This window comes from Semicossyphus pulcher, unplaced genomic scaffold (genome assembly GCF_022749685.1).
Source record: "Semicossyphus pulcher isolate SPU_LCO1_2020_fin unplaced genomic scaffold, fSemPul1.0.p SCAF_14, whole genome shotgun sequence".
NCBI lineage: Eukaryota > Metazoa > Chordata > Actinopteri > Labriformes > Labridae > Semicossyphus > Semicossyphus pulcher.
Window position 1 is genome coordinate 11,583,258 of NW_027211648.1, and position 16,600 is coordinate 11,599,857.

The 16,600-nt window shown below is 42.5% G+C and overlaps 1 protein-coding gene across 3 annotated transcripts in view; it reads right to left on the reverse strand.

Moving 5' to 3' along the window:
* The window catches only part of dph6 (diphthamine biosynthesis 6), a 63,517-nt gene that overhangs the window by 23,574 nt on the left and 23,343 nt on the right, over window positions 1-16,600 (reverse strand). Inside the window, exons 6-12 of one of the 3 annotated variants that reach the window (XM_069662401.1) lie at window positions 14,568-14,629; window positions 13,317-13,411; window positions 13,112-13,205; window positions 11,133-11,280; window positions 10,390-10,554; window positions 7,473-7,602; window positions 7,152-7,326 (exon numbers count right to left, since the gene is read on the reverse strand). In XM_069662401.1, coding sequence (XP_069518502.1) covers window positions 7,152-7,326; window positions 7,473-7,602; window positions 10,390-10,554; window positions 11,133-11,280; window positions 13,112-13,205; window positions 13,317-13,411; window positions 14,568-14,629 — 869 coding nt within the window. Of the gene's footprint in view, window positions 1-7,151; window positions 7,327-7,472; window positions 7,603-10,389; window positions 10,555-11,129; window positions 11,281-13,072; window positions 13,206-13,316; window positions 13,412-14,567; window positions 14,630-16,600 lie in introns of all 3 variants that reach the window. The other 2 variants (XM_069662402.1, XM_069662400.1) reach the window with 2 other exon arrangements.

Sequence of the window (16,600 nt, forward strand, 5' to 3'; positions counted from 1 at the left end):
GTGGCCTCGGGGCATACAGCCGACATGCCACCGCGCTGAGGGGTTACTGGTTTTGATCAGTGTGTTTCATGTGTGTCCAGTTCAAGTGAAGACAGTTGACCCCAGCGTTTGGGGTAGGATGAGCAACAGCCCACAGAGACGGACTCAGGTGATGTTCAAAGACAGGAGCTGAATCGATGGTCGCGGGGGAAAAAGGCTGTGAGGTGAAGCCCGACTGTCAGTCAAAAACATTTCTGACTCTCTGCAGACAAAAGGCTCAACTCTTTGCAGACACTCAGGAAACGAGCAGGGTACTCTAACGTCAAATGAAAATAAAAACAAATCTGTGTTAACATCCTCAGCAAGCAACAACACGTACTGGAGAACACCCTAGTTTTAAGTATCCTTCAATCTCATGCCTGCTAAAACCGCTGAGCCTTCAAGACCTCATTTTTCATCGACTCAATTACTCGACAACTGTTCCCCCCCCCCCCCCCCCCTGGCCCCACCCCTTCCTCCCGGCCTCATCTCCCCTCCTTCCTCGTGTTGAAAGTGATCATTTGTTCTTTTATTAAACTTGATAACATCCCTTGCATTGTCTGAGTGTGCACGCCGGAGAGCCGCCCCTACTGTTCTAGCCTCCAGCGCTTCGTATTATTGGTGCATTATTTCACGCATGCCCTCCTCTTTTATCAAGCGCTTTTGAAGTAATGTTAATAGACTAGAAAATTGAGACATTTATGAAGTATGGGCCGTGTTTATGAAAAAATCCATAAAGTATGACAGGGGGAGAGGTGAGATAAAAGCAAGGTTTTAATAGATTATGGCAAACAGGGGAGAGGCGTCAGATGCTGACAGGCACCTCCTCCGAGATCCCTCATATTTTATGGGATTAATTTTGTTATATTAGAAATGAAGTTAAACGTCCTAATTAATCTGTTCGTGCTGCATGAATACCTCCCCGAACGCACATGCACGCACACACACTGTTTTTGGGCTAATTACTCTTCTGCGGTAATTGAGGTAGATGGAGTCTCTCGATGTAAGCAGAGGAAGTTTGGGGAGGTGGGGGCATGTTTGACGTGATGGGTTTGGGGGGTGGTGGTTGCTGAATTGTGCATTGTTGGCTCTTTTACAGTGGTTGGAGTCTGGGTGAGAACAACAAACCATAAAACTAAAGCACTTAGCTTAATTTCTGCTATTCATCAGGAAAACCTTTGCTTTCACACTTACAACGCGAGCTCGTTTTTAGCCGTCAACCTTTTGATTTTTCACCGTAAAGCAGGGCCGCAGTCGTCTCACTTTTTCTCCTTCTCCTTCTTTCTAATGGGAAACACTGAGGAATACTTCTTTTAATACACAGATGGAGATTGCTAGATTAAAACAATTTCATGTGGGATACACTCATGAACAAGCCGCCTCAGATGCAAACTACCTAAACTGTAAAGTCTGTGTTCAACTCAGTTCGGGGATCTTTGTCACGTTTGTTTCCACATTGATGTTTCCTGTCACTCTTTACTGTCATTTATCTTAAAGCATTTTTTGGCCTTTTATGCCTCTTATGTAAAGAGAGAGGACGGTGGGTAGTGTTGGAAACAGGGGAAGAGAGAGTGGGACATGCAGCAAAGGGCCGAGGATGGGAGTCGAAGCAGGGGCTGCCACATCTCTGTACATGGGTTGTGTGATTTAACCACTGAGCTAAAGCAGCACCCAGACTGACAGTTATCTAAAAAAGTCTTCACATTTGTATGACAGCAGAAATGCCTTTATAAGGTGTTACTTTCCCTTCATGTGTAAAAGGGATGGGCATTTCAAGCAAAAATATTACTTGATATTCGACATTATTCGACCACCATCCCCGGACATAAGGAGAAAGAGAGACTGTTCACAACTCAGTCGGTTTTCACACTCAAATGACTGTGCATAGTTGTTGCAGACTTGTGATACGCTAGTTTTACCTGGCAAAGTTTGTAAGGAGTTCCACATAGAACTTTTTTTAAAGATTAGCATTTGGCCGTTTTGCCTTTATTAGATAGGACGTGAAGAGAGACAGGAAACATTGCGAGAAGAGAGCGAGGGATGACATGCAGAAAGGGCCGATGGTGGGAGTATAGCCTCTGTATATGGGGCGCCTGCTCTAGCCACTGAGCTAAACCAGCGCCCCACCACACAGAACTCTTTGCAGAAGTCTCTGCATTTCTCTCCGGATCTGAATGCTTTCTTCTTTTGTTACTTAATGGCGGTTAGCAAAAAGATTCAGATGCGCTACAGCTACTGTCTGATGGTAGCACTGCATTACAACCAGGCACCGCTAAAAGCAATGACATTTATTTATATATACGGTATATATATAAATTGAGATAATAGTCGCATTAAGTTTTTGATTTTTTTCATAAACTAATGACTATTCAAATATTTGAAAATCATGACTCATCCCTAATCTGTAATGTATGGGAGTGTGTTAAACTAGAACAACAACCACTACATTTAACCCAAATGATCATCAGTAAGATCTTTTTTTTTAAAATAAATTAAAAAGCGCAATTATTAAAGCTCCATTTTTCGCTGGTTAAGGCCCAGACTGAAAATAATTCTGATTACTCTTTATGACCTACAAAAGCAAACCAGACCATCAGCGACGAGATTAATTATTTCTATATAGTTATTTTTAATGTCTGAAACTGCTGGCGGGGGGGAAGGTGCCAGACGATAGCGATCAACTGCACGCTGCCTTTGTTTACATTTTCCAGGGCAAAAATTCAAAGTGAGTGATAGATATGACTGTTAAAGAAGGCAGGATGAGATTTTTTGTTAAAAATCACCACTTAAGCATGTACAGGACACATTCAGCAAAGAGATAAGAGGTACGGCTTTGTCCACAGGGGGCGCCAAAATCAACACAAACTTCCTCACAGGAGCTTTAAATGACAATCTGTAAATAAAGGTGGATTATATTTGAAGGACTTACAAAAATAAGGCTAAGCCTAAGATAAGTTAACTACTGCTTTAAACATTTACTGTTTTGGTGAGACTGAATGTGACGTTTGTTTTTGGTGTTTTTATTTTGTTTCCTTCTGTTGAGGTTGAAGATTGTCCGTTGTGTGATGCCTGAATATCTTGTTCTGTTTTGACACGTTTGTACCGCAGGAAGAATTCTTGTTACTTTGGTAATTACTAATAGGAATCCTTACTAAATAAATAAATAAATTAATAATAATAAACTTTTATACAACTTTTTGACTGAAAGAAACAAAATCAAAATGAGTTTTCCAACAAGCAGAAAAAACTTCCACCTATGCTTTTCTTTCAGTCTCTCTTTCTGGCCCAACATGTGTGGCCCAACCTCCCTATGACTCATCCCGACCTCTGAACTCCTCATCAAGCGGGTCAAACAAAGTTGAACTCATTGTTTTAAGACATTTAAACTCCTGTGAGAAGATTATTCAAATTCCACCAGCCGCCACGGCGCACTCCTCCTCTTTGACGCTAATTGGCAGCGTCAGATCCACTTCCCTCCTGATGCCTCACAGTCCACTTTGACAATTTTCAAAATCCAATGCAAATCCTATCGCCGAGCTTGTGCTAGACAGCCTTCCACGATATTGACTGTCACTCACAATTAGGGGAATGAGGCGAGGGGGGTTAGTGTTCGGCAGCAACCTGAGGCTAGCGCAGTCGGCTCCCAAAACACACCCCGCAGAATCTGATCAGTGAGTATAATTTCCCGGCAAATATCCCAGGGGTGAGCCACTTACCTTAACAGGAAAGAGGAGATGTTTAACAACCATACAACTGATAGTCTCTCTATTCAGACTCGGGTTGGCTATTGTGTTTGCCTCCGTAAATGTGGCTCCAAAGGGAATGGCTGCATTAATCTAAATAGATGTGGAAAAAAATCCAGCAGTTTGAGGCTCCTCTTGTTAACTCTGACTCGAGTAAATCATCGGTCAATTTTCTTCCAGCTAAGCGTGATCATTTTTTATAAGCACAAATGGATTTGTGTGTAAAAAAAGTGGAACATTGCTGCCTAAAGAAGCTCTTTTTCCTCCCTGCTTTTATGTTAATGCAGCGGGATTGTTTAAAAGCTCCCTCTGAGAAACAAGTGACAGAAAATGCAGCAATAACTTTTATTTATTTTAAAAGCACGCCATTACTTTGCTTTTGTTGTAATGAGAGGATTCGTTTTGATGTCTGAGAGCATCTTTTGTTTGTGATGAATTGACTGATGTAATGAAAGAGTGCAATTTCTTATATCTTAATTAGATTATGCAAATGATGTTTAGAACAAATGACAGTGGATTTGCATTAGATCTCTGATAAAAAAGGCAGCAAAACAAAACAATTAGTGACAAGAACTTTGATACTAACGCACTCAAAAATGATAAATACATATTTTGGTGTGGCATCCTCTAAAAACACGTCAATCAGGTTAGGAAGCGGGATGTAAAAACAAAGCATGAATTAAATCGCTGTTTTTCTCTCTATAGCTCGGGGCTTTCACCTAAACTACCTGTGTATCACGCATTAACATACAACACACCACGAGGGCCCCAGCTTTGACATGATAAAGGTTAACTAATTCTTTAAATCAAGTCAGATCTGAATCTGTCAGCTCGCCAGGCCAAGTCGACATTCAGTCAGCATGCCGCTCCCGAGAGCTGACGCTCAGAGACATGACACGGCAGGCAGATAGATGAAGAGATGGATGGCGTTTGAAGGTCCAGCATCCATCACATGCCAGTCCCTAATGTCGCTCCTCTCCACCTCCACCAGAAGCTCTCTTCATCGCGGGGACCTACTGCAGGCGAATCCTGCAGGGCCACAGTGCCGTGTTCTGTCAGCAGCCATGTGCTGGCTCTCAAGCCACTGGACGCTTGTCAAGTGAATGCACTGGTCCCAGTAGAGCATTGGTCAGTTTGAAGCCTAATTTCACTACATAAGTTTAAAACAATGACTGTATATGTAGATGGACGACGTCTTCATCTGCTCTCATTGTACGACATTGAAGTTAAAACAGCCCCTGTGACGGGCGCTGACATCTTGCGATGGTGACGTCATTTGGAGCCAGAGTTGCGCAGTAGAGATCGGCGGGTGGAGCCGCCATAGCCACTTCCGCTAACCAAAACACACACTTAACTTACCGGAAAAAAGAGTAAGGATCCAGCACATGGGCGTATTTAACAGCAGAACAGCTTCTTGTGTTGGTCTAAAGCAGACATTCGCAGATATGGAAACCTCCACTCTGCTAATCCAGAACAGATCGGCTGCAGGAGCCGTATTTGTCAACAGAGCTGTCAATCATCCTTTTTACAGAATCAAATAACTAATTAAAAATAAACTTAGAAAAATGAAAACTTGGACAATAAATCAGCATGAGAAGAACTATCTAATATGACAGAAACCATGTTTGAGAAACCTTTATTTTGCGTGTATTTTGATTTTATAGTTTGACTCATGTCCCATCTGTTAACATGGAGGAGGCGGGCTTAATGACCTATACTGCAGCCAGTCAGCAGGGGGCGATAGAGATGATTTGGCTTCACTTTTAGGGAGCTGTCATGTCGTCCATCTTTTTATACAGTCTATGGTTTAAAATGGTTAGCATAACTAGGCTATGCTGGAAACAAGAAAGTAAATCGGAATCATCTAAAGAGATCGTCACAAAACCACCTCTGCTTCACAAAACTGATTAAATTCTCTGGACATAATTAAGATCAGAAATTCTTTAATTTCAAGTTCAACACGGCGTTTATAATTGCTAATTTTTTTCCCCCAGGTTATTTGGTCTCAGCTTCTCTGTCCCTGTTGCAGCCGCTCTCACCATGGTGTCACACGGCAACCGTCACAGAGGAAAACTGTCATTAAGATGGAGCCAACGTAGTTCTGGTGAGCGGAGGGGTTGCACTTCATGCTTCCTCACAGCAAGGGGGTAATTGTATCAATATGTAAAAATCCCTGGCTGTATTGAAGAGTTGTTAATACATTTTTGATCAAATTAAGTCATTGTAGCGTGGAGGAGGAGCAGGCACACTGAGAGGAGACGCAGGGGTCGTAAGAAGTGCGGCGCACCGCTCTGAGCGACCGAACCCTTCTCATTGTTTTCTCAAATTGCTTTGGATATGAACGATCATTAGAGGAATGAGAGATTAGACTGTTTTCCAGAGGCAATAGCACATGCCCGCAGCTGACTTCAATTTCATGTCTCAATGAGACTCCATTGAGAAAATCAAACACTGCTGCCATGTTAGAAGCAAACCCGACTCTGTAGGTTACATCTCAGGAATCCAAGCAGCACAAGATCCTCTGAGCTTCAGTGACACACTGGTGAGATATGCCGTCAGGCTCTGAACGAACGGCTAATCCACACATGTTCTCACTCATAGACGGATTTGGCTGCAGGATCAAGGACAGTGTGGAGGAGATGGACACTATCCTTGTTGACAGTACCTTGACAAGTGTAATCCCATATAATACACACTGGGTAAACAAAACACCAAGCCAACCGTGCAACCGCGGCCCACACTTCCTCTGCTCTGCCTTTGAATTCCAAACTCTTTCTGCGTTTGAAACAATATGAAAGAAGTTTAACTCCCAGCTTTACAAACAAGTGCAAAACTGGAAACACACTGCCAAATACAAGAGGGACACATATTTACATGTATACATAAAAAAAAGTAATGAGGACAAACTATCGCACAAAGCAACAATCTCATGCATCTGCACGCGTGCATCTATACGTAAACACAGACAAGAGAGACACACTGAAAGTATTTCGCGTAATCCGAGACTCTTTGAATGCTTTGTGTGAGTCAAACACAACAAAGCATCAGAGGAATCACCAGCCAGATTCATCATTCACCAAATGAAACCTTGGTACGCCTCCATTAATCCATTACTTACCTTCCCATGGCGTGAATTGCTTAGCTAACAATGTCACAAAGATAATAATATCCCTTGTTTTTGGCTCAGATCCACAGACCAGGAGGTTTCATTATCATTTGCAATCAGGAGCCAAACAAGTTGTGTAAACTACGTGGTTGAAATGACATGAAATGACAAATAGATGTAATGAATACGGAGAAGAAAATTCAACTGACATCGTGGAGGAACAATTAAATGGAATAATTGATTAGTCTATTAACGTGGCCCTTTTGTAGACCTTGGATTCTTACCCTGAAGGCCTGGCTGTAGGGCCCGATGTTAGCTGGGGCCCAGTGGGACAGGCTCTGGACATGCAGGGCGTCCTTCTCACGAAAGCAGCCTTCTTCAAGAGGCTGGGTCCAGTTGTGGAGCAGGCAGTCCATCTGCAGCAGCTGACCGGCAGGTAGAGGAGCCTGGACACACACCCTGCAAGGAGAAGAGTGAAAAATAGGATTGAATGCAAAGTGAGAATAAAACTGCTGCTGAAGCTTTGGAGTTTCAGTGCAAAGATGTTTCCTGAGAGAGCATTAAAAGACCAGGAAAGACGTGTGCGTGTGTGTCTGCAGCTTTACCTGGCAGGCGGGTTTATGCCGAAGTGTTTCTTATAGACGGTGTTGAGTGGACCAAAGTCTTCCATGCTCCTCACATACAGGTGAACCAGGATGATGTCCTTCATCTTCCATCCTCTGCTCTCCAACTCACCTGGACACAGGCGACACATTATACTGTGAATCATATAATCTTTATTTATTTAACCTTTATTTTTACCAGGATAAAAAGAGATTAAAAATATCTTCTTTTTTTAAAGAGAGTCCTGGCCAAGATGGGCAGCGGTACATTAACAAAGTTTCTGACTGACAATGAGCATAATACAAACATAATAAAGGGCACATGACTATAATATGAAAAAACGAGTAAAACCAGTCAAACTTTGACTAAATCATCCACAATCATAAGTATATCAAGCAGAACATCTACAGCCAGATGTGCCTGCCTCCAAGTTATTCAAGATCACCTTAAAAGCATCCAGTGAGATAAGTTTCTTAAAGAGAGGGTATTATGCTGTTTCACATTTTAACATATATACAGTGTTGGATGTTCATATTAAACGTGTGAAGTTTCAAATCTGTAGGTAAAAGTATGTTGGAGTAATCCCCTGCTAAAAAAGGCTTTCGGACAGACTTCTACAGACGCTTCACTTTGTGATGTCACAAAGTGTAAGTGAAGCTTACTCTTAGCTGTCAACTCTGCAACACGGCCATAGGGTAGGAGGCGTGCCTCAAACACTGCCCCTCAGCAGGCTTCAGAGAGCTGGCCAATCAGAAGAAAGCTGGCTTGTAGGGGCAGGGTTTCTTAAAGGGACAGAGCTGACTGAGTCGTTACAGGCAGAGGCTGTGTGAGGGCCTGCACAGAGCACCAGTGTGAGAAAAATCAGGAGTTTTTTTAACTGTAAATGATGCTAAGCTACTCCACAGGTATCACAGAGTGAAATATGAAGCTTGAAATTAACATAACACCCTTTAAGTTCCAGGTCTTTTTGTAATTTGTTCCACGTAAAGGGTGCAGCAAACTTAAACACCTCTGTCCCCAGTTCAGTTCTGACTTTGGGACAGTGAGTAAGAAAAGGTCACAGAAAACAAGTTCCTGCACTGTCTGTCTGATGTAGGTTAGAAGGTACGAGGGAGGCAGACTTAAAATAGACTTGTAAATAAGAATACACCAGAATGCACCAAAACAAATTCCTTGTATGTCAAAACCTACTTGGCCAAAATAACCCTGATTCTGATTCTGGGGGTGTTTTAGTGTCCAGACAGAGCATGTAAGCTTTGAGGAGATGCGTGCATGTACAAAACATCACAATAGTCCAGCATAGACATGTGCACAGTGGTGTCTTTGTTGACTCAAAGAAAGGCAGGATTTGATTCTAAAATAGGTTTTAGTTTGAATCTTTTTACCAACTGCTGAATTTGTGGTGTAAAAAAGAGAGAGCCTCGTCGATTAAAATACCAAGACATTTGTATTGAGAATAGTTACTTAACCTAATTTACCATAAATGTACTCTGTCTTTGTAACGCTAATTTATTTGTAATTTGGACGCATTTCCTAAATGTTGTTGTGTACTTTATATGCAAAACTTGGAAGAGAAGCAGTGCAAGTATTAAGCAATGCACTTTACCGCATCTGCCATGTTTACACAGGCAAAATAGCTTGTAAAGAAAACAATTGCAGCATTCGGCTCCGATACACCCTTGTTTTTAACTGGTCGCACAATTTCGTGCAAGTCCGTTTTGAGACTCACGGTTTTGGTGAACCTCTGTAAACTTAATCCAGTGTGTATTTATGTTTTATTTTCCTCTTGTGAGGAGTTATTTTTTCTACCACTGCTACAGTCAAAGTACTCATGGAGTCGGGGTGATACCTAACATATAGTCAGTCTCATATGAACGCTATAAACCATTGCAGTTTAGTTTCAAACACTGAAATCAATTGAAGCTGCTTTAAACATGTTACATTGTTTGTCCCTTTCTATAAAGCGCCTAACGTCTAATACAATATGTGTGCACATCGCAGGCTTTGGATGCAAACGCAGGCTCAAAGGCTCAAAGCAAAGCCTTTCTCCCTACAACCATTTGAAAGAGCTTCAAGTTTGTTTTTCCTTTGCCAACACTAGCGTCTCAGACTACTTCGCCCTCATACAAAGAGGTTGTTCATTAAATATTAACTTGTTTAATATTGTCTCGGCACTGTGAAGGCTGTTCAGCCGAGCACCACGATAAACATTAAATATGCTTTTCATCTTTCGCTCCTCTTTCTCCATCAAAAAAAGGGAGAGAGAAAAAAAAAAAGAGTTAGATACACTGTAAAAGCGTGCACTTTTAAACTTCTGCAGGGCAAAAGCGATAACCCACCCAACATGACGGCACTGTTATGTGTGTGTGTGTTTTAAAAGATGCTTGGGTTTGTTTAATTTGAAGTGCTTGTCCTTGTTTGGTGGCCGGCACGCCATCCCGTTCCTGTGACGGACGCTGTCTCTGACATGCAGGGTTTTGCCTGCCGGGTTGACAAGCACTTTTGAATAAGGAACGACTTCTCAAGCTCTGCCACACCTCCTCGTGCGTCTTTAGCACAACACAGCAAGGAGAAAGAAAGACACCCAAGGGACACTGAAGTTTTCCCCATATGTTTCTCCTCATTTTTTTTTGGGCTCGTCTAGTAAAGAAAGCCCTGCAGAGTCTGTTCCACTGAGCTGCTTCAATCACCCCTGGACAAAGGAATTCTGTATCATCTCCCCTTGATCATAGATCAAGATGTAGTCTTTATTTGAGCAAAGAAAACATGACTTATTAAAGGTTAGTTTACTTGTGAGTGTCGTTCTGTGTGCCTTTAACTTAGCCGATTTCAGAGAGGCAAAAAGGAATTTTGTAGTAGATATTAAAAAGCATGTACACCAAAGATTCACTCTCTTGCTCAGTGCTTTCTCTCCCTTACTTTGCAGCTGTGTGAAAGCTGCACAAGTCTGGGCCTGGATGCCGGGTTCTTGGCTCTGAAGGCCGTTGATGCCGGCGATCCACTGGAAGCCGTTGGAGCTTCTTGGTGAGCAGGATGAAGGACGATCTGCAGGAAGAGATGCAGAAACATGAATGGGCAGCGCACAATGCTTGATCAAGACTTAAAGGAGCAAGTCTCCCCTGGAAAAAGCCACTGTCAGTCAAAGCTGGTGTTCTCTGTAATCGATAGAAGCAATAATATTTGAAATTGGCAGCATAGCTGTGGAGAAAGTCATACAAACAGCTTGTGGTTTCGGCCATTCTACATTCCTACAACACCCAGAGTGCATTGCGCACCTGCCTCTGAAAGGAACGGCCCAGCGAGAGACGCTGGAGTGAAATGCTACCGGTTGAAATGCTACCGGTTGAAAATCGGCAAACCGGCCCTTTAATAAGTAAGTTATTTCTTTTTATCTTTATATAGAACCAGGAAGACGGCTGTATGGGAGATAATCCATGCATAGGTGGTCCATGTCACAGAAGAAATGAATACACAGACTGTCACAAATACACTGCTGAAATGACAGCTCTTGTCAAACAGTCACTCAGAAACACAAGCATCATGATGCCGGCCGCATGACACAGATTCAAAGAGCGCAAACATCCTCTGACACACACACATAAATACACACTCAAGCATGCATGTCAGCGTGTGCATGTTTCACCATAAATGAGTCTCACCGTGGCCCCGCTGACAACTAAGGTCACAATTTGATGTAAATTCTTGCTGCTTGTCTTCAGCTTGATCAGCATATTCCACCTCCTCAGTCATCTTGTCAATGGCGCTCTGGCAAGGACAAGTACCATGGGGCAAAGCTCTCGCCACCACATCCTGCAATAAAGCACCACAGGGAATACATCAGGCCAAACGCCCACCAAAGAGCGCGGAGCCTTTTGCAAAGACAGACAAAATGCTGTATAATTAGTCGGCCCTTTTTTCAAATACCCCACCGAGCGGGCTGTGTGTCAGTCTTTCATGACAAGGGCCCAGACAGACATAACTTCAAGGTGAATGAATATGAAACAACACTCTAACATATTCACAGTTCAGGCGAGTATGGAGTGGTGTTTTCTGATACTGTAGATTCAATCAGGCTGGCTGTCAGTCAAAACTCACGACTGGATGGGTGAGACATGTTTTGGATTTCACCCGTTTTTTTCCCCTTCTGTTTACTTATACTTTGCCTCTACGTATTTAAATAACAAATCATTACCGTTCTCTAAGGCGTACATATTACCTGCCAAATCCTGCTGGGCCGTCACGCATTTAAATACATATTTCATATCTCCTCGACGCTCCCCCCAACACTCATTCAACCCCCCTCATCTGCTGTCAGCCGCATTAGGCCATATGATAATCAAATTAATTATACTTCAGCCCCTCTCTCCTGGCCAGCATGAAAAATAGCTTGACTAGCATTAACGGAGGGCAAATGATGGTGGTCCTTCCCCACCCCCTGAGCCCGGTGCGGTTTCCTCTAGTGCTGGTGTCACCGCAGATCTGTCACCCTGACGAGAAGAGCTTCAGAAGGCTGAACCAGGGCAGGTTCTCCCGTGGTTGCCCCCCCCCCCTCCTCCCCTCCCCTCTCCTCTCCTCGCAGGCCCTGGATCTCCCTGCTCTTCCCCCAGCAACCTAGTAGGGGCTACAGGGTCTGTTGTGAGCGTGTGTTTGTGTGATGGGGGTGGGAGCGAGGCGGCGTGGGGAGTGAAAAAATATATAGCTGTAGGGGTGTAGTGAGGCTGCAGGGTCACGGAGGTTGTGGGATGGGGGTATGTTTTCTGTCCATAACAGTCCCAGCCCCCCACCGAAAACACGCACGCGAGGCTACAAACAGGAACACACAAACAAAATCAAACATACACATTACTGTGTGACGAGCAAATAAAGACACGCGCAAATCACACGCTTTACCCCGGAGACATGTCGAGCTGCAGGCGAGAAGCATAACCTCGCTGCCTCCCCAGCATTCAAGCAGCACTTCCTGTTGCCGGTAACACTCATCAGCGAGGAGGTGTCTGATTCAACCAGACAGTTTAAACCACAGTAATTAAAAGCACACATAAAGGAGTCTCCATGGCAGAATTTCAGACAATAATTTAAGGATTATAAAGCCGCCTGGACTCGCAGGGAAAGTACAATGTTTCAAAGTGTCACCCTTCTCGTCTGTGACGCCCCGTTTAGCTCCTTCCAATATACCAAAAGCCAATTCCTACTAACCCTCCCCGCAACCCCCTCGTCTGCGTCCGCTTAGCCAGCTACCTGAATGCAAAGCGCCTTAATGTGAGCGGACATGTTTATTAAGCTGGGCCTAGTTTCAGGCTGCAGTGAATATTGCAGACGTCAAAGTAGGCCATGTGGAGCTAGAGGAGAGAGAGCGAGCGATGGAGGGAGAGACCGAGAGCAAAGGAAAGGGAGGCCCTCTGGAGGTCGATGTGAACCGCGCCCTACGGTGCCGTGTTTCTCTTCTGCTTCGACAAAGTTATCAGACACCAAAAGGTTTTGTTCTTGTATTTGTTTTGCCCTCTCAGAGTGGTTTTAAAGTAATCTACCCCAAAGCAGCTTAAAACTTTTGTTGTGAAATCATTGATTCAGAATTTGGCAGCATTGATCTTATTTGTAAAACAAAGTAACGCTCATGGATTCTTTGAGAAGTTTGACTCACGCCGTCTTTGCTCTCGGTGTGCATCGCGGTGAAGCGAAGGTAGCCGACTGGAGCAAAGGCATCTGCTGAGTGGATCACTGTCTCCGCTGCATCACTGCACACAAGCACAAAAAAACGTTCACATACAGTTTTGTTGGCACTTTGAAAAACGTACACTATACAGTCAATACGGACAAACTGCTGTACGTTTAATGGCTTTACTCACATTACGATCTTCTTTTTGAAGAGGGGACAATCAAGGGTAAAGGTTTCATATTCACCTCCTTCTCCACAGATATGAACGCCGTACTTCTCGGAGAGCTGATCAATGAAAAGAAAACGCATTAAAATAATTTGAAGAAATTAAACATTATATATTAGAAATGATAATAATAAAAATCTCACATGACCTACAGAAAAAGGGTCAAAATGTTTAATTTAGATGTGTATGTCCTTTTAAGGAGTTTAAAAGGAAAAATAACATAATAAACTTTAAAGGGATAGTTGGGTTTTTTTTAAGTGGGGTTGTATGAGGTACTTATCAATAGTAAGCTTTAGCAAGAGTGTATTGTATTTTCTTTTGTTTGTTTTTGTTTTGTCTCTTCTATAAACCGCTGACCCCAACAGAAGCGTAGGTATACAGGGCAGCTGTGCAGAGTAGAAATTGCTGTCTGAGGCCAAGGTGAAACGGTAACAACAAAATAAAATACAGCGTACACTTGAACTGAAATGTTTTTTTTCTTATGTAGGACTTTTAAGCAGCTAAAGGACGAGGAACTTGTGGCCCCATCTTCAGCAGCGCTTGCTTAGCTTAGCTTCCGTGTACAAACTCCGGCTGGCTTCTCAAAACAGGGACCATGCTGACTGACTGAGTACATCATACAACCCCACTTCAAAAAACCCGAGCTATCCCTTTAATTCGGGGTATCCGATGTGCCGGTATTTTCCAACACTTTTTGCAGATTGCTGATTTCAAAACCGATATATTACGTACATGTTTTTTTCCACCTAATTGCAGAGAACATCAAGTGTCCTCTGTAGTGGAATTGATATCATGCCTGCCCTACCTCTTATCGTAGTGGTCCACTGGCAGATGCAGAAATAACATAATACAGTGTTTTTTAAAATGTACACATTCACTGGGTAGTACTTAAACTTAGGTTATGTACAAAATGCCATATTTATTTGTATGTCACATCTCTCTCATCTCCCTTCTTTTCTTTTTTTAGGGAATCATCGAGCATTTCGGCAAAATTAAAGCTATTTTATCGGTGGAAAATATGGGCAGAAATATCTGCCATAATCTGCAGATACCGATATCGTGCCGATAATATTGTGCATCCCTAATATTGCAATAAAATAAGGAAAGACTTCCAGCATTATCTTCAGTTAGGCAGAGAATAATGATGTCGAAATACTTGGAAGTAGTGCAGTCAAGAGTGTAAACAGGGTGTTAGAGTATCTACCAGTCTCTGACCTGTTTCAGATAGGGCTCCATGTCAGCCAGAGGTTTTCCTAAGTGCTTCTCTGGATCCAGGCCTGGCACCCACGTGGGAAACGCACACAGGGACATAGGAAAACACACACATAGTCAGAAATACACACACAAACACCATTTCCCACAGACACACGTATGGAAAGAGAGGGGAGAGAGGCCTGATCAGGAACAGAGAACAGTGATTGAAGATGACAGGCGGGGAGGTTTACGGGCAGTCGCACAAACACACACGTAAACCTGCACCCTGGATCTATTTGTTTGACTTTGGAAGTAGTGTACACAGATCTCTCCGGGTAAGGGCAACAGTTTTTCAATTGCTGGCCACAGACCCCCCACGCCCCCGCAGCCCGTCGCCCCCTCATCTAGTTCCCTTTGAGAACATAAACTCTGGAAAGAGATCTTGTTTATTTGCCTTTTCCCTCCCCTTCCCCTGAAATGGTGCATGGAAGTGAGTCACAGGCATGGGAGAGAAAAGGAGGAGGGGAAAGACGGTTAGAGGAGAGCAGTGCATGAATACCCAGAGTTGCTGTATTGTTAAAATACAAGCGGGTTGCCCTTTAATATACAGACAAAGAAAAAAGAGAAAACCATTGCCCTTTAATTAAATATCTAAATTTATTACATGGCTGTGTTAAATACTTGATTCTGATTGGTTATGTACAGCATTCCAAGGTCTGTTATTTCTCGATAGCAAACCGTTATTACTGGGAACAGACCGTTGCTAGTAATAACAGCTAGGTTAGCTTACTTTAATGTGAACAATAGCAGCTAGGTTAGCTCATTTTAATGTGAGTAACAACAGCTAGGTTAGCTCATTTTAACGTGAGTAAGAACAGCTAGGTTAGCTAATTTTAATTTGAATAACAACAGGAAGGTTTGCTAATTTGAATGCGAGTAACAACAGCTATGTTAGCTCATTTTAATGTGAGTAAGAACAGCTAGGTTAGCTAATTTGAATTTGAATAACAACAGGAAGGTTTGCTAATTTGAATGCGAGTAACAACAGCTATGTTAGCTCATTTTAATGTGAATAATAACAGCTTGATTAGCTTATATTAATATGAGTAACTACAGCTAGGTTAGCTCATTTTAATGCAAGTAACAACAGCTAGGTTAGCTCATTTTAAAATGAGTGAAAGCAACTAGGTTAGGTCATTTTAATGCAAGTAACAACAGCTAGGTTAGCTCATTTTAATGTGAGTAATAACAGCTAGGTTAGGTCATTTTAATGTGAGTAATAACAGCTAGGTTAGCTCATTTTAATGTGAGTAATAACAGCTAGGTTAGCTCATTTTAATGCGAGTAACAACAGCTAGGTTAGCTCATTTTAAGTTAGAGTTAAACATTGCTATGGACGCAGCTCTCACTGTGAGTGTAATGGACTATTTTTAGATGGAAAATGGAAATATAAGCATTTTTAACAATAAAATAATTTTCAAATTAATATTTTGCATCAAATTATTTATGTTTTGTAAGTTGAAAAAAACATGTAGTAAGCGGGATGGAAGCCCAGGAGGAAATCAATTCAGGGTGAGACACCTGTCAGGGTTAGGGTTTGTCCATTCCGCAATAACAACCTGCTCATTATACATTATCCCTTATCTAGACCATAGCTTTTCCAAAAGATAATCACTTTGACCACTTCCTATTAAGGAATTTTATATTAGCAGGAGTAAAATCGTGTAGTTAAATAGTGGACACTCTACTTTCCCAATGCTGTTTCAGGCACCTGTTCCCACCACACTGAACTCTGTCTCACCCTGTAAACACTTCCCTCCACAATAAAAGCACAGCCTACAGTACATTTTTCCCTGTTCCTACAAAAACAAAAGTCCAGAGTAGCAGGTGCTCCTTAAAAACAATAGAGCACTAAAAACATAACAGGACATGAGTATAAAATGCTACATTTTAAATGGGAATTCCAAACCATGTAGTCATATGTTCTTGCCACCGGAGTCTTATCCTACAAAAACAAAGTTAGAGGAATAAGTAACAGTCGCCGGCTTACCCAT